We start from the raw sequence: 26,176 nt of genomic DNA on the forward strand, positions 1-26,176 counted from the left end.
GAAGGAGGAGGGAAGGGGAGAGGTCATTATAATCACAGTCTATACAGTGCCAGCAGGGAGCGGAAACAATTGAAAAGTGATGTGGAGTCAAGTGGCAGCAGAGATGTACACAGCACACGCTGTACAGCTGTGGAGTTCATCCTTGCTGCCTGCTCTCACTCACCCACGTGCCCCAGAAGGGCATGTGCCGCCCTGCCTAATGCTCATTTCCACTGTGTAACTTTTCTGTGTGCAACTAGAACCAAAAGATTTGAAAGGGCATTTGTGGCCTGTTATTTTTCTTTTACTTGAATGATTTATTTCCAGGCTAGGGAATCAGCCTGGTTGCCAGACCCATGATCCCACACAGTCATTAGCCTCATCTCTGAAAACAGTGACAACTAGCACAAATATAAGCAAATGTTCTTACTGTAAACAGTACAGGTTATTTAGCACTTCCTGTAAGTTCTGAGGTTCTCTGGACTACAAAACATCTGACTGTCCTCAGGTCACTGAAAATCCTTACCTGCCTCTCATCCAGGCTGCTAAACTACAGAAATAGTCAAATCTTAAAGAATTTTTCTGGCTGCTTGGCTATATTGTTAAACATGCACTGAACACATTAATCAAGAAAAAAAATAAGAAATTAACTAAATGAGCCTTAAATGCCTGCACTGTGTAAAGCTTTTTAAACAAAAACTGAATGGAAACTTCAAAGCAACTCCAGGGTAATTACCACCATGGGTGGGTGGCAGTTCCACCAGCATTCTAAACTGACAATGTCTTGGAAGGCAGCAAGCCTCTCTTCTTCCAGGTGTTTTTCCCTGTCTTGAGCCTGCATTGATGCACTTCTCTTTGTACTAGTGCAAGCATTTCTTCAGCACTGAGGTGCATCAGATCAGAGAACTGTTCCAGTTAAAAGACAATAGAGCTTAAAAACAAGCAAAGAAGTTGCTTTTCAGCTGGATCAATTCCCTGAGAATATGGCTGGGGGCGGGCTATGGAGCAGCTCACGTTATCCTAAAATGTTTGCTGGATGGCAGTGTCAGGGTGGGTTTCAGAGCTTCAGCAGAAGGCAGACTGGGCTGCAGTTGAAGAGGGCAGCTGCACTCATGGGACACAGTCTGCTGGGTCAGGTCACAGACCCAGCGGAGTCAGACAAACTGAACCAGAGCAAGGGAAGAGACAGAAATGCTCAGTGACACAGACCTAGCGTTCCTTGGCTGCAGCGTGAAGCCAGCTCAGCTTAATGTGCTTCTGGTACCTCACTGGGGCAGTAGCCAGTGCCTCTGCATTCACATCCTGATTTACTACGAAGTAATTTCCCCTTCTTGAGAGCCCTGAGGCCAATTTATTTCAGTATTAGAGCATCCAGATAAGTTTAACATGCTTAACGTATTTCTGTCAGCTCAACTTCATATCCCGCGCAGACAAACCATAAGCATGAGAAGTATTTTTGAAACAACTGAAACCACTTAGGCAGGGGCTTTTCACAGGATTCATGATACACTATTAGCTTACAGCTTTTGTTGTTGTTGTTCACTCAAAGTAAGTGCACTGATTGAGATAAAACCCAAATTATTATTTTAATCAATGCCTGAATATGTATCCAGACTCATCTGCTTACAAGCCACTGGAGCCAAAGGACCAAAATATGCATGTGCCATTTCTGTGCATTACAAAGCACAAACCTTCAGTAAAAAACCTTTTGAGTGTTCTCTACAGAAGGAGAAGGCTCTTCCAGAAGGCTGTTCCACTGTTTTCTATGCTGTTTCTGCACCAATTTCTCATAACAACCATCCACAAAAACACAAACTAAAGTTTTGTAAGAGCTCTGCATATCTTGTTCTTGCACCGATTACAGTGACTGCAAGCAACACTTTGGGAAAGGGAAATGTAATTGTACAAAAATAGTTTTTATGTATATGATTAATGAACTTAAACAGGCAATATTAATAGTTGGTGCAGTTTGGGTGTATGTTTACACCAGTGACAAGGCTGTGGCTTTGGCAAGGTCCACAATCCTTACGAGTAAGCCCATTTATTACAGATTGGGCAGTGGGAAACATTTCAGTCTGGTTTTGAAATGGTTTGGCTACACTTGTGCCAACTGGCTGGCCAAATCATATTGGAAACCAGTGTAGTCCGAGCAAAGTTCAACCTAATTTTAAACATAATTCCTAGAATGGTTCAAAGCTGAGCAAGGTCAGGGCTTGACAGTAGGCACAGGCAGATTAATGTGTGAACAGCAGCTCTGTACTTCTCCTGTGTGTTTAATAACTGCAGACAGAATGGAGCCAGGAAGGGGAGAAGGCACATGGCCGAGGAAGTTTTTTTACAACACTGACCAACCCCCTGCTATTTTCAAACAGCTGGGGACTACCTGGCCTGCAGCTTCCACCCAGAGGTCTCATACCTTAGATCTTGACCATTATCATCTGACGATACATCATCTATGTGGATCTGGTCACAGTCCTGAGAAGCGTATGAAAAAAAATACATCAGTAAGTAAATACTTTGAAAAAACATTTTAAAGAACACTTCATGTAATGAAAAATGACTTTAATGCTAAAGCTAAGAGAAAATCTTACACGTTGCCAATACTGTCTAGCACAGTATAGCCAGCTAATTGTTACAAACAGTATTACACAGCACTTGCACAAATAACTAATTGTATGTGAGACCAGCTGTTATCTAAAGGCACAACAGTTCCTTAATAATACAGTAAGTGAAACTCCTTCCTATGCAGATAGGAGGGAGAGAGAGGGGCTTGTCTTTTAGCCAGGAAGACTGTGTTTTGTAAACGTTGTTATACATGGTAAGGCACAGATTTGGCAGCCTCTCCCACTGTGACAGTACTGCTTTGGACAGAAGGTGTATCCCCACATAATTACAAGGGGAGATCTGGCTCACAGAAATTTCCAGAGACACCTGTCCTGCTGGTGTCTTCCCAGGGCATACTGAGGGGGTTCAGCTTCCTTTGATGTGCAGGGAAGCACTGAAAAAGGCACCCTTTCACAGCCCTGTACCACAGAGTTAAGAAATAATGTGTCAGTGACGAGGAAATCTATGGACAGGAAAATTAACCAGAAGGTATACTTAAGAGCTCAGCCTGCATGAAGTACGTACTCGAGATCTTATCTTGCAAAATTCTTCATTGTTTGAAAGATGGAGGCCCTGCCTCAAAAACTTGAGAAATGTTGTTTCTATTGTTCCCTTCCTAGTCTTAACACCATCATTAGAGAGAAAAATCTGTAAGCTTCTCCCTACCGCCTTAATCTCTTTTCTCTATGATCCTTGTAGGTAACGAGAAAACAGAAAGCCTTGAAGCTGGCAAACACTACCCTTTGTTCTGGCTGATTTTCAATAGAAGTAAAAGCACAGTTGATGTAAGGAGACTGAAGTCAGAACAACTACAGCTAACTAAGGTACAGTTATCCTTTACCATGACAGTATTTTATAGACCACACAATCACCTACCTTACATAATTATAGGCTTTATGAATTACTTTAAATTAGCCCATTCAAAAAAGAAAAAATCCCCAAACAAGTAACTAAGCTTGATATCAATGGCAAAATGTCACACATTGTTCCTGCCTATAATCATGACATTTTCTGCAGAACTTGTTTTAGATAATTCTCAAGAAGTCATCCAATTTTATCTTGTTCTTATCTCCTCAATCCTCTTCATCAACATATCACCGAGGTGTATACTCTGTATAACCGGAGCCAAGTAACTGAACTGCAGATTTCTGCTGGCACCTCTCTCTCTTCCACCCACTGTCATTTTTTTAAGCCCCCCTTCCCATAGCTGTTGTGAGCCATGCTGGGATAATATCGATGCAGCCCCACTCCATTTCAGTTGTGTGATGCAGGGCATTAAGTCAAGGGAAAGGTATTTGTGGAGGGATCTGTTTTTCTCATTTGTGAATGAATTGTTCTGTACACTGAAGTGTGACAACAGTAGCTATCACATTTCTGACTTAATAAAATACCATGACACTTGGTGAGACGCTACCTCATAGTCCGCCGGCTGAGCCTATCATGTTACTGGGTAAAACACAGGGAAGCTGGTTAAAGCAAGAATGTGGACCGTGTTTTACTACTTGGTTACGAGACTAATTTTTCATTCTCACAAAATTTCCTTGAGATCTTAGTGAGTGGGGAATCAGGGCAGGATATCTGGGCTGCTGAAAAGAAGGTCCAGATTGTCTGAATGGAAGTCTGCAATGGAAAACCCAGTTTCCACATCTGCTGACTTTTTAAAATGATACTCTAGGATCTCAGAGGTACGTGATCTGTTGCATGTGCAACCTGTAACTGAGTCAAACGTGTAAGACCTAGTCAATCCTCCAAGCTCCTGGAACGGAACTGTTCTTACTGTTGTGACATCTCCAGGCCAGTCAGTGATACACAATCTGCCTCCCGATGGGACCAAACCCTTGAACCCACACAGAAAGGTGCCTGAGCTAGCGCAGCTTTGAAATGGTACCACAGGCTTGGAGAAAGCTTCTGCTGTCTCCTTGTGAAATACAAGCTGGTTCTGAGGATGCATGGAGAAACTCCTTCAGTTACTACCTATGCTCTCTCTGCATATTCTCTAGGTATGGCTCTTGCACATGCAGAAACAGCTTGCAGACACACAGGTTGTCAATTTTTGTATCAGTACTGTGTTAGATAATTTTAAAAAACATCACATGAATTCATTGATCACTTGAGCTTGCATCCCTTGTTAAGGTGGGGATAGGGGGTTAACAGTTCCCAGACCAGGAAACCTCCAGGGACAGCTCTGAAAGGCAATAACCTGTAAACACACTAATCCCCTTGTTTGCTAATTCCTCATCCCCTTGTCGGTCCTGCTGTCCTTCACACCTTTTTCTAAAGTGCTAGGCAACAATATCTCCAGAGGGAGGATGAAATGTACTATTTTCTAGCTTGTGTTGCACTGTGAACAAAAGGAGTCTGGGAGAAAAAGCACAACCTTGAAAAGCCCAGAGTCCATATTTGAGATTCACCATGATCTGTAACCTCGGCCGGTTCCTATTCTCCCTGATTTCCCAAAAAGGGAATAAAGAGTGAGAATATTTCCTTTCAAGTGTATTTACCCATATAGTCTACAGTGTGATCAGAGCCCTTTATAGGCCACACCTTGTACGGCCTGTGTTTGCAGACAGTAGGGATCTAACCTGCCTGCACTGCAACTGCAGTCAGAGGTGATGTGTCCAACAAGCACCTAAGTGCTACATGAGTAGGTGAATTAGTGTGGTAAACCCCCAGATTTATAATTTGAAAATGCAGCTCAGCAAACACATACCTCTCGCTTGCCTGGGTTGTGCTTCTAACAGCCTCCAGAATGGGGCAATACTTGTGTGGCTGCATGCCCTCAAAGCTGCCCTTGTCAAGGTTTGGTGCCTTCATTCCTTGTTACACGGCAGCCACACCATTAAGCTGTGTTTTAGTAAGTATTGACTCTCCTCCTGCCCGAATCTGCTGAAAATACATCCATCTTCTAAGTTCTACTACTCAAGAGTTAACTTGCTGGCAGAGAATCCCTTTCTGTAAGAAGACCAGAAGTATTTGCTAAGAGTCTAGGCCTAGGGCATCTCCATTCGCCCACCTGCCCTGGGAACTGGTCATCAGCCTCCTGCTGTCCTGTGGGCTGGGGGTCAATCTCGTGGGAAATGGGCCTCTGCTAGGCTGCAGCACCAAGAGAGGATGGGCTGTAGCAGCTTATTTGAATGGATCTGCTGGGTCTACTTTTCACACATGTCCAAGATTCCCCTTCTCTGGCATAGCAGGAAAAACGCTTCCAGGCAATGTATCCAGGAAGCAGTTGCCTGAATCCCACCCAGGAAGACCCTGAAAACATGTAAAACCCTGGCCAACAACAGGGAGCCAGGCAGCAGGATGGCACTGCGTGTGGTTCAAGGCCATGGCACAGGTGAGGAGAGGGCAGAGTAACAGTGGCCTGGCTCCTGTGCTCATTTGGCAGTTTTACAGAAGCTCTGAAAATGCCTGCTATTTATTCATCTGTCATCCACTGAACTGACAGCCTGCATCAACTGCAGTAATTCATTCTCTTGATTTTGTTAGTTTTCAATGTAAGAACAGCAAAACAAAGGGCTGCCTAGTTTTCTTGGACAAGTTGACAGTGTGTTGCCATAGAGGAAAGCCCTACTGCTCTCTCCCGTCTTGCTGAAACATTTAAAGAGGTATGATGTGCCACAGCCTGATAGCATTATTTCTGCATAAGGCAAGAATCACGTGGCTTTGATAGAAAAAAAAGACTATTTCCAGTTCAGGCCCCTCACTCAGAATTTGAAGCCAATTTTTTGCTAGGCTGTTCAGTCACAGCCTTACCAGGCTAATGAGGATTACACAAATGCTAGCAAGGACTGTGCGGACCTTGCTGTATCTATGAGCAAATGATTTATCCTCATTAGGCACTTTCTAGGAATGTTTCAACAAAGCTTTATACCCTGGCAGCACCTTCTGCTCTGCACAGCACTGAAAACTGCAAACAGCATAATAAACTAGTCCCCTCTTGCTAAAACAAGGTAATAATTGATTTTTTTGTCCAACCTGCCTCTCTGGTGAGGAGAGATGACATTCCCTCTCCCTCACAATTATCCCCCAAGTTGAGGCAGCCATACTTTAGCTGCTTCCGTATGCTGGGCATCCCCAAAATGCCTCAACTTGGCTATGGATTTATGCCAGAGAAATGTTTTGCTATGTTTAATATTTCCTAACAAGAGTATTCTTGCTTTAGTACTGTTTAGTTTCTGTTACAGCTTCTTTCACCTGGCCCCAGCACAGAATATGGCCAGAAATGGTTTCAGCCCTGTACAGTTTTAGCTTATTTTGTGTTACACAGGTCAGTGTTATGCCACATGATGGTGCTAATGTATATGGTAATCTTTGTGGGTCTAGAACTGAATCAGCTTCTGTGCTTTTTTTTTTATCTATTTTTTTCTCAAGAATATCATCCACTGTGTCTTTTTCAAGCCTAGCACTTGGTGATGTACAACCCTTAAATACCACTTCGTGAACACTCAAGCCTGACTTTCATTTACCATCCAAAATCAAGGACTAGGACGGCTAATGAACAGAGATGGATGACTGTTTTTGCAAATTCGGCTTCTGTTCTCGGAAAGCAAAATTTTGTAAAGGACATTCACTTCTTTTGAATCTTCCCTCATCCATCACTTTAATTACTGAAACGCTCAGCTAAAATCAAAACACCTTGGTTTTACTTTGAAAAAAAAAGTTTAGTTTGTTTCACTTGTCAAGCATGAGTCAAAAGGGAAGACTGAAAAAACAGATAATTCTCAGTAAGCAAACCCCCAGATTTTAAGGAGACAGGCGGCAGGAAAGCAGGCACCTCCTGTAACGTGCAGAGGAACACAGCGCAATTAAGCAGTGAAGGAATCAGAAGTTCTCACTGAACTCATCAGGCACAAAAGAAGTTCTCTCATTTTATGCAGCACAGAAACAAATCCTTCATTTCTCCAGTGAAGAGAAAGTCCACAGAAGCCTGCCGAGGGATGCCAGAACTTTTTCCTCCAAACTCCTCCAAGCAGTACTCTGACTCCAAGGTGCCCACAGCACAAACCCATCCTACTCACTGTAGGTGACTCATTCAGATCATTTCTACTGATTGCAAATTAAAACAACTTCTCCTCAGCACTATACAGCTGTTTCTCAGCTGGTGACAGAATTTTGCTTGCATGACTTTGTTTGGATTTCACCATATATTCAAAAGGAATTTCACTTTGTGTAAGGAAGGTATAGCCAGATCATAATAATCTGCCATAATGCAGACAATGAGGAATTTTTCCTCTTGGTCTTTCATGTAGAAACTCACATAGTTTCATCCTGCAATGTGTCTGTGCTTGAGCAGACCTCCTGCTCTGCCTCTGTGTGCAGAACAGAGCTTCCTCAAGAACAGAGACCGTTTTAAAATCTCTGCATTGCATCATAGCTAATTGCTACCTGCCCCATAGGATCTATGCTAATTTAGCTTAATAAAATTATTAAATAGCAAATTTCTGGAGAAGCAGCAGTAATGTCCTCATTATTAGATTTAGTAAAACTGCCAAAAGCCATCATTGTTACTGTGTATTTAGAAAAAAATTCCTTAACAGAATGAAGATGTCAAAGGGACATAGTAAAGTATGCTTCCAATAAACCATCTAAGGCCCATTTCTTTAGGGTCAATAATGAAAGTTTCTTGGCCAGAAAAACAAGTTTGTAGAGCAGATGCAAATGATTAGAAAGAAAGATGCTAAATAAAATAAGCAGCAACATACCTCCAGGTCATTAAAGAACAGATGTGTATCTGCAAGGTTGAAGATCATTTCTTCCATCATAAGACCTATCCGCACAGACGTTGTAGTGTCCTGTTGGGAGAGAATCATTTCTTTTTTCATTCAATTTTTTTTTTTTTGGGGGGTGGGAGATCTTAGACACAGGATCTACACATTCCTTTTTCTGAAGATACGGTCATTAAAGTCATTTAATTTCCCAAGTGTATCTTAGCATGATTTTCCCATCCGTTTTTTTTTTCTTTTTTCTCTACTAGATAATCAGTTTCTGTTCTCTGAAGGATGGATATGGCTCACCTTATGCATTTCAGCCTGTACTTTCAGATGAGTTTAACAAGCACATTTAAACACCTGAGGCTGTATAAGAATTGCTTCAGTAGGTTGGACCAAGAAGTGATTTCCAATAGCATCAGTACAGAGCAGCTAAGGGACAGTTATGAACAACAGAGCCCACAGAGGGTGATTCTTTCCGGACTCTGTCCTTTGAATCAGCCGTAAGAGGCCAGCTTTATTCTTTACACATGAAAGTAGACTTTTAATGTCAAGCAGCAACACGATGAGCAGAATCTGAAAACAGAGCCCACGAGTTCAAACATAAACTATCTTTCTCTAAAGCGTGCAATCCGCATCTCGGCATGCTTGGGTTAGGTCTTTACTACCATGCTAACTTGGGTGATGAGCACAGAGCAGGACAGAAAGACAGACGTGTCGTTCCCACATCACAGCCCCCTGTGTGGCACAGTATCTACTGGCCTTGGTAGCACAAGTGCATGTGGAGACGCAAGAGCAGCCACACTGGTGCAAAGCTCTTCCATCTCTGCTGAAGGTGTCCGCTTATTTAACAGTACCAGCAGAGTTAAAACAATCCCATCCTCCCATGCAAACCCAATTATAGCAGGATAAAATGCTTGTCCAAGTCTGACTATTCTTGCTCAGGACAGGACATGCTTCTGCAGTGGCATAAAGCTTACTTGCAGAGCCAGAGATGTCATACCGGAGTTACACCCAAATAGCTACATCAATTTATAAAATAAAGACAAAACAAGATAGCTCATTAAAATGTTGGATCAGTCCATATGCCATTTGAGCTGCTGTTAGAAATGGTGACATGCACTTGATGCTCCTGCCTGCATGGACTGACTGCTTCACCCTTTGCTTGTTCTGCAATTTTCTTGTATCAGCAGTTCATCCAGGTCTGGGTCCAACTTGGCCCTAACTTGGCCCCAGACAGGGTCCCAAACTGCTTCCTTAAACGGAACAGCAAGAAAACGATGCAGAAACTCTGTCTGCGTACAGAATTATGAAAACATACTTTTTCATGAACAAAAGAACATGAAAACACACATGCCAGCAGCTCTAAAACAGCTCCTATACATTTTAAGCACCTGTGAAGTTTCTAACATTCTGCTCCTGCTCCTACTAAAATCAGTAACAAAACAAGTACACTCCTGTGCAGGATTGCACTGCCTGCAGCTGTAACGCAGGATGTCCCAAGCAATATGGACCTCCTGTGTGTTTAGTTGATTTACTTTAGAAAATGATTTTTTTCCCTGTTCCTTGCTACCCAGCTAAGACACCACAACTGCCCGTGAGAGGGCCACCAATTCACTTCCCCGCTAAGTCACAAGCGCAAGCTTCAATCAGACCAAAGCAGCCGGGCTGACTGTTTGGCCAGGAAAGCCACTTGCGGACAATCCCGTGTAGAAGTGACTGTTAATGGCTGACTGCATGTGTGCAGCAAATCCACTTGGTCCCTCGTGCTGCCCCTGTGGATGGGTACAGGGGCCACTGGGCTCCTACAGCTCTTGGCGTACTGCTTCAAAGCTGCTTCCTGGGCACTGGGTACAGCCCCAGGGATCTGATGCTCTGAAATACAACCAAGTGACATATTGTACCCAGCCTGGTACACTACAGTATTAAATAAGCCCCGGCCACTTTTCCACGTCTCCTTCCTCAAACAACTGACCTTGTTCCTAAACTCATAACAAAAGCACAGACATGTTCTGAGGCAAACTAGGTCTCTAGTGGAAAAATTTATTATTCATTCAGATATATTCTTCTTCAAAAATGCAAGTAAAAATAATTTACAGTTAATTCGATAAACAAGCTCAAAAGCATTCTGCCTGTTCAAACTAAACAACAACAGAACTTGAAAAAAGAGCATTCCCACAACAGGCTTTTATTTGTAATTCATCTTCATTAGGAGAGGGATCTCTCATCTTTACATTTATGTGGGTGGTTTTCCTCTGCTAACGTTACAAGCCATGCTAAAATGTCAGATTTATATGTAGTCTTTGCTCTAATTTTCTGCAGATTTCTGTGGAGTCATGTTATTGTATGACAGGACAGTAATGAATTAGCTGAGGAACTCTAACAGGGAGCACAATGTTTGGAGGATGAGTACATTTCAATCAACCTTTGCGGCAGATGCTGTTGACATGGATGGTGTATTACACGCTAACCTAATTATTACGCATTCTTGGTGTAGTTCTCTTTAATTAGAGCAGAATGGCTGTGGTTTCAGCCATGTGTGTGACTCACAAGCACTGTGCCCATCTAAAGAAAAGCTCAGTCACTCATGTTTAAACATGCTTATTGCTGTCCCTGGAAGAAGGGCACTTTCTCCTCTGGGCAAAAAGTAAACTCCATCAGGCTTGCCTTGAACATGTCTACCTTTAAGCCCCAAACCTGCTCCCCTGATGAGGGGCAGGGACACAGGCGCAATTAGGGCATCTGACCGTGGCCCCATGTGAACAGCACTGAATCAAATTTTACTACCCAGGTGTAGTTACACGAGGGAACTGTTTTGAAGAAAATATGCTGCTAGGAAGAAATGATTTTGTAAAATAGTTTTTAATGAAGCAATTTATTTTTATACATTTCAAGGATCATTAGCCTTTAAACCTCTTTTAGGAAGTCTCATTCATTGGTATCTGTCATTTATTCTCTAAGTTTTGTCTTTAGATTTATTGGTATTAATCACTAACAGGGAGTAAGAAACATTTCCACAGTGTATGAAGTTACCTTCTCTTAAACTAAACAATATGGAAATTAAACTGTAGATGAGAGGAAAAAAAATATCTTTCTCTTGAGATAGAGAATATGATGGAATGAAAATAAAACAGAAAAATGCACTTTACCACCCAGAGGGGAAGTCGTTTGGGGAAATGATTTGGCATCAGTGCTTTCACAGTATGGATATTTCCTCTGCAACAAGGCATGCTTCCAAGTCTTAAGCTGATAAAGTTAAAAGGCAAATCAGTGCTCCCAGTATGATGTAGGTGTCTAGAGGCACTAGGCCAGGGTTCTACTAGCAATTATTTATTTGCATTACTGTTTCACTGATCTAGAAGCACTAGTCCCAGACTTGAACCCCACTGTGCTAGTTGTACCCACACAGAGGAAAAACACAGTCCCTACCTACAGCTTGCAATTCAAGTATGAATAAACAGGAAAATAAGGCAAGCACAAAAATGACACAGGTATATCAATGTGTTGTCAGAATTCTCTGTATACTGTATAAAGAACTGGAAAGAGAATTATGATTTTTTTTTTCCTAAAGATGTTAATGGAGAGGTCTTCCTAAGTGTTGAAGTCCAGAAGGACTAAAGGATAAGGCTGTGCTGCAGGCGATGCCCTAGTGGACTGCTAATGCCTATGTTAGAGCAGTGCGAGTTTAGCAGAGCAATGTAAAGTTGCTGCATCCATAACGATGACCCCTGCCAACATGTCTTACCATAGGAAAAGTGCGCCCTGGAGCCCTAGGAACCAGCTTCCTCAGTAACAGATCTACCCAATGTTTTCTGATGCATGTGAAGGCTAAAAACAAAAGGGCTGTGGTCAGCTTGAAATCATATCTCCTCCAGGAACCACTTTTTCTACAGTGAAAACAGATTCACCTAAAACTTCGACCCTGAGCGCTTGTTCAGTAACATTAGAAGCGTGAGGTCCTACCCCTCTGCTAATCTACAAGTCATGCTTTCGCAAACAAGGACAATGAGAGGCAGGGATAGAAAACAGGCAACGAACTCCTATAAATAAAACCTCCAGCACCACAGTGCATTTCTGTGCGCCTCACCTCTGCATGGCACATTGTTGGAGCTTTCTCCAGGGTTGACATTAAACAGCCCCAAAAATTACACGACAAACTAGGCACCCCAATAGAGCTCAGCTCATGACCGATCAACACAGCCTTAATGGGCTCCTTCCCGTCAGCTGGATGGGATAAGCATCACAGCAGTGGTGCTCATTTTGAAGTACTCATTCCCAAAGAGCTTGATATTCCCCCTAACTGCCACACCTTCACTTCCACATTTACCCAGTAGTAGTGTTTCACAGCTGCCCATTTCTGCTCAGCGTACATCCTGAGAGAACTGAGAGGTAAAAATGCCCCGTTCCCCTCCACTTTTTCACAAAGTATTAAAACATAAAAAAGGGAAAATAAGCTCTTCTTAAAAAAACAACACCAACAAAAAAAAACATGTTTGGACCAAGTATATTGATCCTGAAGAGTATTCCTGGACATGTCTCCCTATTGCGTCTGTCACAGGATGTGACTTCTAGCTAAGAGGGACTGATGTGCTGTTGCCTACTGCTGACAACGCTGTGAACGAGATAATTTTCACTAGAAGCGAGGCACTGCCAACTCCCAGATCTGTAACTGCTTGTTTGGGGGCAGCTTTGCTGCCCTTTCAACAGATAGCCCTACTACAGGAAAACACAGAAAAGAGAAGCCTGTGAAACACTCTGCGGGGGAAGGCAGAAGTGTCCATTCACCGAGGGAAATGTTTTCTTTCTGATCCCAAAAGCATGAGCTGACACGTGCTCTGAATACTGCTTTTGTGCTGGCTAGTTGTATGCACTACTCCTCTTTGAATTAGTTCTGCAGATGTGAATTGCGTTACATTTTAAAATCACAATTTTAATTCACTTATGTCCTACAAGCTAAAAATATCCTTCCTAAAAGTAATTCTGTTTCTGTTTCATTTTTCTCACTATGAATAATAGGATGACAGAAGGTGGCTAGAAGGAGCTTGATGAGCAGCCTTCAGTCTGGCCTTGCTCAAAAGGCAGGCTCACCTATAGAGATGCCTGTGTTGCTGTATTTTCACTACTAAAGGTAGCATTACCTACAAAAAAAGTCCATGGTGGATGCAGCCACACTTCAAACTGCACCGTCAGTATCCTCCCAAATGGCCTTCTTACCACTGCTCCTGAAATACTGAGCTGGATTTTTCATAAACTGCTTATACTTGCCATAAAGAATGCATTAAAAAGACATGTGTTTGTTAACACCTGCAGTTACTACTAATCCACTTGGCTGGATGTCCACAGCCAGCCTGCCCCTCTTGTATAGCATAATTTTGAAAGGAAGCAAGAAGCAGACTTATCTCTGGCAATCTCTCAAGTGCAAGTCACTCTCAACCCCAATCCTGGCTCCAAATCAGCCAGTTCCAATCCTCTGCCTTACAGGTACCCTGTTCAGACACGCAGGCCATTAGCAAAGGGGCAAAGCTGGCTCCTTTGAGACAGATAACAAATCAGCTTGTTGTCTGACTCTGCTTCTATTTAGCAATGTGCCAATTAACCCGACATTCAAAATGTTAGGACAAAGTCACTCGGAGCATGAATCTTGGACTCAGACCTCCCTACCCCCCCCTTAAAAAAATAAATAAATAAAAATAAAGCCCTTCTACTTAAAACCAATCACTGTCTTTAAATCCCTGTCAAATACCTGTTTATGCCATGAGCAAATAATTACTTTTCTACAAGGAAGAAAGTATTAATTAAGGTTATTCATCAGACTCCTATTCTGTAGGGTTTATCTGCCACAGGTGTCAGCCAGAGGTGAGAGACGGATTAGTATACAATCAAGGGCTTTCTAAGTTAAATCTCTTCCTTGTGGTTAGCTGTTAATAATGAAGTTGTCACCAAGAGAAAGAATTTAATTGGGTTTAATTACTTGGAAACTCCTGAAAAATGGACCGGTTTGGTTGTAGTATAAAAATAATAAAAAAAAGCAAAGACACAAATGCCTGGGCCACATGTTTGAACAAAGAGAGCCTGTGAGAATAATCATTCTTTGGTTGTAACATTTTATACCTTGATCTGAATTTGAGACATTAACCAGGCTTTCCCATAAAAACGGAAAATTAACCTTGTGCATCAGTTCTAGTTCAAATAAGTCGAGGGGGGCAGCTGCTGCGCCTGGCCCCATGGCCGTGCTGCCTGCCTAGTATGGGGCTGCCCACGTCCCTTTGTGTCCTGTGTCCCCATCTGTCCCCGTGTGTCCTTGTGGTGTCCCTGTGTGTCCCTGTGTTCCCTCATCATCCTCTTTGAGGGTGAAAACACATTTAGCTGTTTTACTAGATTTAACTACCTTAGTTTTGTTTATCTTTTTTTCATAGAACCAGGTAACTGCTAGACCCAGCTTCTCAGAGCTTTTCAATCGAGAGAGTGGCTATTTGTGAGACCATTTGTTTTAAGTACCCAAGTAGCTCAGGAGCTCAAACCCATTTTTTGAAGTGACTACATTTCTTTTGACAAAGAATTGTCGTTTTTCAAATAGCATGACCCAGTTTTCTCATTTCCAGGCTCTAAACTTTTTGGCCGCCAAAATGAAGACATATGGTTTTACCTAAACATTGACCTATCCAGGCTTGTTAGATGATCTACTGAATTTAAATGATGTCTCTACAGTCATTGGCAGTGTGACCTCGTGGCATGTCCAAGCCAGACAGAGAGCAAGTATCATTTAATCGCATTTATTCAGATACCTTTTCTTATTCATCATTGCTGTGATTTGGGAGGTACTTCCACAGTACTGCTTACTATTTACTGAAGGACTGTAACTCACTGGCATGGATCTGTTCAGAAGTGGTTGGGGACTACACCTTGGAAATCACTGCAATAAGCAAATGGATGTGTCAGTAACTAAATCCTCACATTCGAGAAGCAGACAGAGGTTGAAAAGGCTCTCCTCCCTCTCCAAATGAGCTATGGTTAGGGACAAGCAGGAATAACTAATTTATACAGTGCCTGAACCCATGGGTGGATTCCAGGCCTGTGGGAATACAGTACCTAAATACATTTTAAAAGCTGGGCCATAATGCTCGAGAACAAATGGAAGTTACTTTTAGGAATTCTACTGGGTCTGGCTGGGATGGAGTTAACCTTCCCCACAGCAGCTGCTAAGGAGGGGGTGAGAGTGGCTGTGTGGTACTTAGCTGCCTATCACTGTTAAACCACAACAGTAACACGAAAGGTTCACGACCAAAAAGTCTACAAATAATTTCTTTTTACTATACAGGGCATAAATGTCAAAAAAGGAGTGGATTTAAAACAAATACATGTTTTAACCCCCTTGCCCTACTCACAGGAAAATCACCATATTTCTACGTAAGCCCTTGATAGCTCTGTGAAAAATACAAAACTCCTGGAAAGCTTGGTGGAAACACATCATGGCGTGTAAACCTCAGCACAACTACACATGTTGTACATGCAACTTCCTAATGCGAGTTACGTTCCTTTATTTTTTTATACTACCTTTCCCTTAAAAATCAAGTCATAATTCAGCAACACGGGAAAGCAGGTTCCCTTTACTCATGCTTGTTAGACAATCCAGCATTGTTCCTGACATGTATTCTATGTCAGAAATAATCCTTTAATACTTCCAAATGCCACACATGCACTTTGCTTATAAAGCCCTCAGTTCACCTAAGCTCTAGTACAAGAGGTTACATCTACATGAGCTCAGAGCATCTCCTGTGCCCAGCATCGAAGCTGTTGTGGGTCTGGTTTTGCTGTTTCTGCTGCCGCTCGAGCCAGTACAAATGATAAACACAGATGTTTGCTCCCGAAATACACATTTGAAATAATCAAATAGCTGGAATTATTTACTCCCTTCTCTCCAATAATGAACTAATAATTGATGTAGCAGCATGTCTAAAGTAACAGACTTTTTTATTACCTGCAGTGATTGAACGCTTTTTTAATTTAACTTAAAAAGGCATTAAATACAAGGTTTAGCCTCCAGTGGGTAAAAAAATCTCCAACTTCCTCAGAAAATCCTTTCCAAATTGTATTCATCTTGACTTAATCCATGATCTACTGAGTGAATTAGGCTCTGTTTGTTTTGAAAATCTATTTTATGGAGTTCCAAGGACTGTGTTTTCCTTAGGAATGGCTCATTCTGCCTTTCTGACCAGGATGCCTGCTAGCAGCCCTCCACATAGGCCTCTGCAGGTTTTTAACATCCCAAGGTGCCCCACACATATGACTAACAAAATGTAAATAAACACAGCTGAGCCTGTACGAAATTGGAAGGTTTTCTCATTAAAGAAATAAAATAAACAGATGTCCTTAAGCACTTTGGCTCATGTTTGTCAAAGGAATGGAAAACTCTCAGATGTTTGAACAGCAATAGTGATATAAGGCCACATCTCAAGCGAGGGGAGAAGAAAAAAAGCAACACCATGGCACTTTGAATTAACTAATGGTTCTCAAGGGAGGGTGCTTTTGATTTGAACCTTAGCAACTTCTACAAATAGATTTTAACAGCCGAGCAATAAAACGGGGTTTTATTCCTCCTCAGTTTGTAAAGTAGTTAAGGACAGTTTTGGCCATTAGAAGCATGAATCACCATCAGATTTGATTAAATCCCTACGGTGTTTCAATCAGGTCCTGGCTTTAGGTCCTGTGAGGGAACAATGCAAGGAAAAGCAAAAGTTACACAAAGCATTCAATGAAAGCAGGGAAAAAAGAAAAAAATAATCAACTCTGTGTTTTCAAAAGGACCTTAAGTAGGGCCACGCAAGAACTTTTCAATGACTTTTTTTTTTTTTAAATTGGTAATGATAATTCACTTAAAGGAAAGTTTTTTGTAAGAACATGTAACTGCAAGTGGAACTTTTGAGGGATAAGGCTTCTTAGATCTACATCAACATTTCTGGTGAGAACAAGACAGCCCAGTTCAGACAGCCAACAGCAGCTCTGACATTCATCTGAAATGGCAGAAAATCATTTTTAGGTCCTCTCCTCAGCTGGGCCAAGCAGTGATTTTAGTTACTTTGTCCAGAAGGTCTTAAGGCCCCACTACTGCTGGAGGATGCTCTCCTATTCCTAAGCATACCTGTGGCACTGCAAGTCCCTCATAACATCAGTGCATGCCCCGTGTCCACCACACTGATACCTGGCTGCTTACAACTTGGATAAATCTACTGTTGCCACTTCTGAAATGCAAAATAAAATGCATCTTACAGGGAATTTTATACATCTTAACTCCCGAGTATCAGCAGACATCAAAGTGCTGATAAAGATCCAACACAATTCAGATATTTAGACTGTCCTCTGGATTCATTCCATTTAGTTCCAGGATTTCAGAGTAACTCGTGCATGGAAAAATGAATTTTAACTCTAGATTTTAGTTTAATTGCATTTCTTTTTGACACTAAAATCCCGTGGACGTGTTTTACTAACAAGTATCTCAACACAGAACAAAAAACTCACTTTCTGGAAACAGTACAAAATCATGAGAAAAGGAATTAGCCTCACACATACCCTTCACCTAGAGAAAACAATGCACTTAGTGCACCCTTTCTTCTTGATACTAGTCCTCTGAAAAGTAAGAGAATGAATCTGCAACATAATACTTACATTTCTTTGAAAGAGATGCAGAAATACTTTTAATTCTTTAATAGATTATGGAACAAGCTTGCAGATATCTCAAGTCAAGGAAAAACGAATAGACTGTTTTGTTTTTTTGGCACAGAAATGCTCATAATCTCGTTTTGTTGTGTCTGAACTAATACTTCTCAAAGAGTCTTTCTGTGTTGTGCCTCGCTGCCTCAAATGGCCGAGGCCCCTTGACATATACTCAATTCATGTGAAATCCCAGCAGCACTGTAATAGATTTTGATCCATTTTTCACATTGTATTTCATTAGTGATTTGTCAGGCAGATCTCTGGAGACAGTAAAGGCTGCAGCCACCTTCTTGCTGAATGGGAACTCTATTATACATGTCTGAAGGGATTGAAAGGGCAGAGTGGACAGCACATTAAGCTATAATGATGGTTTATGTCTGGTGTGGTCTCTAAGCACTCGGTAAATATTCTGCACCCATGCAGTGATCAGAAGCCTGCAGAACAGGTTTCTAAAAACTCCTGAACATAATATCCAGACTTAATTGGGTATAGAACTTTTTTTTTTCCCCTTTTCTTTCTCAGATAGCCTCCTCCTAAGAAACGAAGGGGTGGAGAGATTTTCTCAGGTTTGACAGCTGTGCTGCCCTAGCCATTTAAACCGTGACTCCGTGTGTTTGTACAGGTATGCATCCATTCAACCATGGGCAAGAAAGCAAAAGGAGATGTGAATTCGTAGGCCACTCTGGCTGCCACTGTAAAGGCTGTACTGCAGGGACCATATGGGAAAGACATTAAGACCCCATGTCTGATGACTAATCCACGGGATAGTGCACAGAGTTTGACAGAGGGGATTAAAGGAGCAACACAGACTGGGCCATTCATTCGTATTTCAACCTTGAGTAATTTTTGTGCTTTAACTTCTATTAATGCTGTGAGCAAAGTATTTTCTAAACACCTGAGACCAACTCCTTGCCATATCTATGGCAAGGACCACAGAGGTTTCCCTCAGATGAGTTTTATACCAGACATAAAGAGAATTTTCACACGAAATCAGGTCAGAATGCATGCATTGGAGCACTAATCATTAATATCCAAGAGTCATGTAATGACTCTAACTGATAATACTTCTGTGAATTCTTCCCCACACCTTTTTCTTCTTTTTTTTTTCTACACCTTTTTACACCTTTTTATTCTTTTTTTTTCTTCTATCCAAAACCAGATTGTTTTGGACAGCTCCCTACTACCACCACCACCAAGAAAGGAACAATATGCATAAGCATGGTGATTTTGTAGCTAAACAACACAGGAGTTTAGTCCCCAGTTTCTGAAGCTAGGTTGATGTTTCTCCTTCCCTTTCTCTCCTCTCCCAGGAAAAGTCACCCCAGAAAAAGGTGTTATTTTTCAGCTTAAGCAACTTCATAGTCCAATTTTCTGAGTGGCTGCACAGCAGCTCTACCAGCACAACCAACAGGATGATACTGGGACAGTACTGTTGCTCAGGGAATGGTGAATATTGTACGAACTGGCACACTTTCTGGAGGAAGACAGAACCAAGACCTTCACGTCTGAGATCTAATTCAGGGCATGGGCATGTCTAATCACAGGCATGTGAATCTTTTATGATCAATTATACATAAACGTAAGAATTTTAGGCCCTGATACTTAATTTACTTTGAGATTAACGCTTCCTATGTTTTTCACAAAGTAAGAGATTCTGAAGCACTATTAACCTTTGGCTCACTGCTTCATTTATATTTGATAGTTCAACTCACTTGAATATTTCTGAATTGTGTTACTATTTAATGGTTCCCAGGACAGCCTGTCTGAGTGTGCTCTATTTCCCTCTTGGTTTAAGGTCTGTTCCAAAGCCCACTGAAGCCTGTGGTTGTCTTTGGATCAAGCTGTTAGCTTACAATACTTTTATAACACGACCATTACCTTATAGAAAAGCTCTGAGGAATTTAAAACTGATGAAACAAATGAAGAACTAAAAAAAAAAATTCTTCTACTGAAGGTTCTCAAAGAGCCTGTTGTAGCTTAACAGAAAAGGTGATTCACTCACTAAAAACAAAACAAAAAATCCCTGCTCATACCACTCTTTACATTTGTATAAAGGAAACAGCCAACAGAACTTAGTCATTTTCTAGCTTTAGAGGCCTTTCAGGGCAGACAATCCCGAGTTTCCATTTTCCTGTGCTCTTCTCTTTGTAGGCTGCTGCTCACAAGTGCCCTGCCTTGGCCTAACTCTGCTCTCAGAGCTGTTGGGAACAGCTCGGCTGCTGGTGAAGGCTTTGGATAAATCCTCTCTGGCTGACTCCCTGCCATCTCTTCATCCCCACGCTGGCTGCTACAGAAATGGCAGCTTTTGCCTCCACAGCAGCCCATCAGCAAGAGCTCGCAGGCACTGCGATGGCAGGGCTCCTCACCTCTGCAAGTCTGTCACAGCTCTTGTCCCATCGCCATCTGTCCCCCACGCAGCAGATCCCAACCCCACATCCTCTAAGCTTGGACAGGAGGCAGCAGATGAAGGGAACTGCTTTGGAGGTTTTATGCTAGGCCAAAATATCCCCCCACACAGTTAAGGGAATTCTCCATATGCCATTTGCAGCCCCTACTCAAGCCTAAGTATGACCACATCGCAGGTCTACACCAGCTCAGTTTATATTTCCTGATCCTGCCTAATTCTTTCTATTTTTTGCAGGCAGTAGGTTTGAGCTTACACATGTATACCTCAGACTGCCTCATTCATTATGTTCCCTGGGAAAAGTAACCGCTTCAATTACCTTGTACAACATGGGTCTGAATAAATCCCTGCTTGGAAACACATGCTTGGTTTTCAGAGGGTACTGCTAGAAGTGTTAGCAGCATTCCAAATGCTGCAGTAGACTTCCACACCACAAACACCATTTTATATCCTTTACAACTGTGCACATCTAACAGCGAACAATAAATCTATCTTACTAATTACACATTCAGCTTGTTATAACTGTCGTAAAACAAGTACAGCTGCTAAAGCCATGAAATGATGTCAAATCATATTTCTGCTTTCTAGAGAGAAGCAGGGTTATTTTCCAGTCTCCTGATGAAGCTGACTGTTCAAAGCCATGTGTGGAAACAGCTGCCAACTAGGTCATCCACTTTAATTAGGTAATGATATTGTCTTTTTTCCTACCCGTTTAAAAGTGTTTGACATTGTGTAATTCAAAGTGACTTAAGTGTTTATCATAAAAAGCTGCCTTAGGAAGAAATTGAAGCACGTGGTACTAAATCCAAGACCCAGCATTTTCTCCTTAGCAGCCAAGTTGTGTCTTTCAGCCACAGAGAGCTGCCTAAAAAATACAACTGCCAGTGTTTCAAAGGGGGTATCTGACGCACGGATAGCTGAAGATCTGATTCCTAAAACTCTCAAAAGTGTACTCCACAGCAGCTATGTGGGAAGAAGAGCCAGTAGTCTTTGTGGCAACCCAGACTGACTAACACAAAATCTCTCCTAAAAAAAACCACAAACCACCACCAACAACAAAAAGTTGTCTGAGATTCAAAAGAAAACACCATTCTAACAACAACAACAACAAAATTACCTCATTCAGGTCAGAGTAACTGCTCTCTGGCTGCTGGCTAGGCTCTTTCTCGCAGAAGACAGACATTCAAAGAACATCCTGATGTCCTATCTAGCAGCAGCCAACAATACAAGCTTTAGAAAAACATGGGGCTACTTGCAACATGAAAGAGAGGTAAATTAAATTTTCACATTAGAAGGAAATACCCCAGGACATATTTATACAAATGTGCCTGAATAAAATCAGCAGCATCTGTTTGAAAAGCTGTCTTATTAGCTGCCCCCACAGTTCCCAATGCAATTTGGCTGGACAAGCAGTAATGTTAAAAAAATTAAGTTTTACCTTCCCATATCTGGATGCAAAGGTTCCCGTGAGTAAGGAGTGAAAAATAATTATCGTCTCATCCAAATCCCACACAAATACACGCTGTGATGACAGACGGGGTGGAAAAGAGAAATACAGTTACACATTACGCAATTGCAAGAATTTGTTCATTCAGGAGATATGTCCTGTTGGACTAGAGCTTTTTAAGATCTCAAGCCCATTTAGAGCACTGACTGCAGATGCTTTGTGAAAGCACGCAAAATGAAAGATGAAGAATTCTGGAACTAAGTGCATTCTGATTGCCCTGAGAGTCTGCTCTCCTAACAATCACAGAAATCACCTGTTGTGTGTCAAGTTGGGGGAACAAAACAGCAGACTTACAAGAAGCACAAAGTAAAAAAACGTACATATGAAAAACAGTCTGAGATGCTAATAGTCTGAGATACTAATAATACAGAAACTGTGTGATTATTCTGACTACCCAATTTAAAAAGCTTCAGTTATATTACTGATTTTACTCTGGCTCTTACAACTCACTAATTTGATAGTCGGTTTTGCTAATAGATGCAATCACTTCTCTTTGCTGGTTTTACTAGGGGAATGTAAGTTAATGTTATTACCTCAATCTCACTGTCAGCAGTAGGGGAAGGATCGTTGCTTCTTTTTGACCGGGCTCGTACCTTGCCATCCGAACCTCTGTGATGTCTGTCTGTTTCTATATCTTTTGCTGGTGTTGTTGTATATTCCCCTATTTTGAAAAAAAGAATTCCATTGTAAACTTAAATTTTGCGCAGATCATTATAATAAAAGCAGGAAAGCTTTTAGTGGAGAGCACCAGAAACGTTATGAAAACACTATCAGAAAATCTCTTTTCATGTCAATAGCTGACATTGTTAGAGAAATGATTTATAACTTCTAAGAATAGTTGCAACAATTTCAGAAAGCACCAAGACTTTATATAAAACATTTTAAAGTGGATGTATCACTTCAAGAACCTTAACACATTTTTAAATTAAAAACAAACAAACAAACAAACAAACAAAAACAACACAACTTTTTGAGTTTTACCCCTCTCTCCTCCTTTTCCAAGAGAGAAATTAGAAAGTGGAAAAGGAAACGAGGATCAATTCAACATCTGCAAAAATGGTGTGTTTTCTTAACTCGATGAATACTCATGATTAAAAAGATACTTTCAACATCAACTTTTATTTTTAAAATACATAACTAGCCTGTTTAGCTGTATTGCATTTCACAAGGGACAGTAGTTTAGAAATAACTGAGAAGAGACAGGTAAACTTCCCTGTATAAAGTATCTGTTTTGCTTGGCTGGAGTTTCATAAACCTGTCCAGATTTCACTTACCTTACATTACAAATCCTTTTCAAACATATTTTTCTTTTCACCTTGCTAAGCTGTGGCCTCTCCAGCTTCCTATAATAACCATATTCTTCTTCAGAGCAGCTTGGATTGTGCCTAACAAGCCTTTTTTGAAACCATGCTTTCTCAAAAAGGCTGAGATAAGATCTAAGAACAGAAAATCCTCCAACTGCTCTCAGAGCAATCTGTGACCGCTTCTTTTTAACAACCAATATTAGTTTATTTTTCTTTCAGAGAAACCACAGATGTTCAGATTTGCTCCATAAGTCGGCAGACCTACAACGGGCGTATACTGTGATCATCCTCAAATTATGTGGCATTTTATATAAATGTCATTGCATGCCAATGAAAACTTTAGTAGGGAAGTGATATCTGAAGACTGTACTTGAACAGTACATTGCAGGATCATAATCTGTCAATAATTCCATAAACCATTTAAGCCTCAAGACTTTAAGAATTAAGCGCTCAAAGAGAGGCCACAAATTCTGAAGTCTTTTTGCATGGAATCCATCCTGAACTTTTAACTTAGACAAACAGTTTGTGTTGATTATTATTTTTTAAGAGAGCCTTTCTCTTAGTGAACTTATTTATGAATGCATATATTATATGTTGTTATTAGGAGTGAACATGAACCTTGATGGAGACGTGGGCTAATAAGTGAGGAAACTCTGGGGCTTTTTCAGAGCATGCCACTCATTGCTAAACACATTAGCACTTTGTACTAATCTGGATTTTGCATGTAATTATTTTCTACCTTTAGAGGAGATCAAACCAGGTGTACTCATGGAAACACCACAGGATGGTCTTACAGAACTTGTATTTTTGAGTCTTTTCCCAAAATTCTGTGTTGTACTGTGTGAGCAGAACTGTTATGTGCTAGGAAATCTCATTTATCCATGTAAATGCATGTATTTAAAGAAATTCCAACAACAAGGTTACAGTGCTTATGTCTACAGATGGCTGGAACTGCAAAATTAAGAACAGAATAAATGTACCTACCAGACAGCGATTCTGTGCTCTGACTGGTGATATTGTGAGAAGACTCCTGCAGCGAATAAGTGGAGGTTGGGATGGCTGAAGGGCTGATGCTGTTTGTGGACATGTAGGGAGAGTTGTAGGAGGAGCTGTAATACTGTGAGTACTGGCTTTGAGGAAAGCTTGGGTATGATGAATATTCCTTTGAGGAAAAAAGAAACACGTAACTTCTGTGTATAACTGGTGTTATCTTATAAATAAATAAGGCACCACATATGGCAAGGCAGTCTTATCTACACATGCAGTAAGTCATGGCTCAGGAATACTTTTGCTAAAGAACCATCATTTCATTCACTTATGAAATTACATTTCTCCTCCTCCCAAATACATTCCTACTTTATTAGAACTAGCTGGCCTCAACAAGAGGTCAGAAATCAGGCAAGTTCTGCTTTTTCTGTGGAATTTTATTCATCAGCACTGACACATTTTGCATTACAGGGTTCAACAATTCTATACAGGAGTGAAGTAGGCTGCATTTTCCCATGATCAGCAACATTTTCTGATAAGCTGTTGAAATAGGATACAAAAATCAAAAAACCAATCTAACAATTGTTTTGCAGAAATGCTCACACTTGAGATTGTCCCCCTGCCTCAGTAAGAACTAAATGCCGGAATGATCTTCCCTGTCTGTAGACAAATGAACTAAAAATATTAGTTGTGAGAGATCTCAGAGCTGAGGTATCATGATATTCTTTGTCTTGTTTTAAAAGGTCCCAAATAAGCTTCGTAACACTCTGCCCATCTGTTCTTCTTTGTAAGAAGCAGGATGACACTGAAATAGATTAGAAAACTTCTCTCTGGATAATTAAAACATAAAAAAATTGTTTCTTTTGTTTTTAATTGCAACCCTTGCTCTTGTCCACCTGGTTTGCTTTTTCAGGTATAGAACTATACTTTCTTTCAACAAAAGGTTTTTGTTTCCTCAGAAACATTAATCAGCATCTGGTATTAAATAAAATTAAATAATAAATAGCCTTTAGAAAGACTAAAAGCCCTTTCCTTCTTAACTGCTTACATCTTTGTCTATGACACAGCTATTCTCAGTCACCATGGAGCTCTCAAGAACAAAGACGAGTCAAGTTGTCAAAATAAAAATTAAGCTGAAAATGAAATGAGAGAAATTCATTGTTTTCTCTTAAAGGACATCATAAAATGATGAAAACATCCCACCTATTTTTCCTTTTTGCAGGTAACCTCTATACTTCAATCAAATGCAATTCTCTCAGTGTTTATCGACCATGTTTGTAGCCAAAACTGAAGTAATAACAGAATTGCTCACTGTTGTCATTACTAATACGAGTCATAACAACCACCTTGCTGACACTAGTGATTGAAATTATTGCTCCATGGCTAACCAAAAAACATTTTCTGGACAGTGTGCACATTTGTTTGGTCCAATCAAGAAAAGCCATCTACTACTGCAAAAACATCTGTCTTGTGCATATATGCTTGCTGTTTATTTATACACACACATTTCTCAAGGTATCTGAAGCATGAAGTCCACAGACAGGTGTACTCTCAAAGAAGGAAGCACAGAGACGGCTCAGATGGCTCAGTATTCAGCACCTGCCGACACCTCTTTCAGTTTGTTCCTATTTATTACACAGTGCCAAGACAGCAGAGGACAGGATCCTAAAAGGGGAGCTCTCTGTGTAAGATGGAAAACATATCTCAAAGTTGTAAGATGGCAGCAAAATGATGAAACTCTTGGAACTGCTGCGCAACACCACAGCAGAGACTGCCAGGAGCATGTGTGTTGACACACACATCTTAAAACTAACCGCCAGGCCACCCGAGCAGGCCAAAATGGCACACAGCAAAACACACGCTAGAACCTTCCTTAAATATATGTAAACACCAGGATAATCTCTCTGATCTGCCAGCCTCCCAGGCGCTTAAAATAAGCGACAAGGTTGCCAATAATAAATGCTGAGCC

The 26,176-nt window shown here is 41.1% G+C and overlaps 1 protein-coding gene and 1 long non-coding RNA gene across 5 annotated transcripts in view; one reads left to right on the plus strand and one right to left on the minus strand.

The window, feature by feature from the left end:
• LOC310882860 lies at positions 1 to 26,169 on the plus strand. Of its 4 annotated transcripts, none has more exons than XR_014573199.1 (4): positions 1 to 2,483; positions 3,283 to 3,407; positions 14,897 to 21,092; positions 25,430 to 26,169. It is a non-coding gene; the product is annotated as an uncharacterized lncRNA (long non-coding RNA). The 4 variants fall into 4 exon arrangements; XR_014573200.1 differs by lacking the exon at positions 25,430 to 26,169 and adding an exon at positions 23,424 to 24,196; XR_014573201.1 differs by lacking the exon at positions 25,430 to 26,169 and adding an exon at positions 23,440 to 24,196.
• The window catches only part of EYA2 (EYA transcriptional coactivator and phosphatase 2), a gene marked incomplete at its 5' end in the record, with an annotated part of 97,586 nt that overhangs the window by 7,732 nt on the left and 63,678 nt on the right, over positions 1 to 26,176 (minus strand). The window contains 5 exon segments of the mRNA XM_083802218.1: positions 2,396 to 2,454; positions 8,289 to 8,378; positions 21,848 to 21,931; positions 22,450 to 22,577; positions 24,205 to 24,382. Of these exon segments, the coding sequence (XP_083658344.1) occupies positions 2,396 to 2,454; positions 8,289 to 8,378; positions 21,848 to 21,931; positions 22,450 to 22,577; positions 24,205 to 24,382 (539 nt within the window).

The sequence above is a fragment of the Anser anser genome (assembly GCF_964211835.1).
Source record: "Anser anser genome assembly, chromosome: 16".
NCBI classification, from domain to species: domain Eukaryota; kingdom Metazoa; phylum Chordata; class Aves; order Anseriformes; family Anatidae; genus Anser; species Anser anser.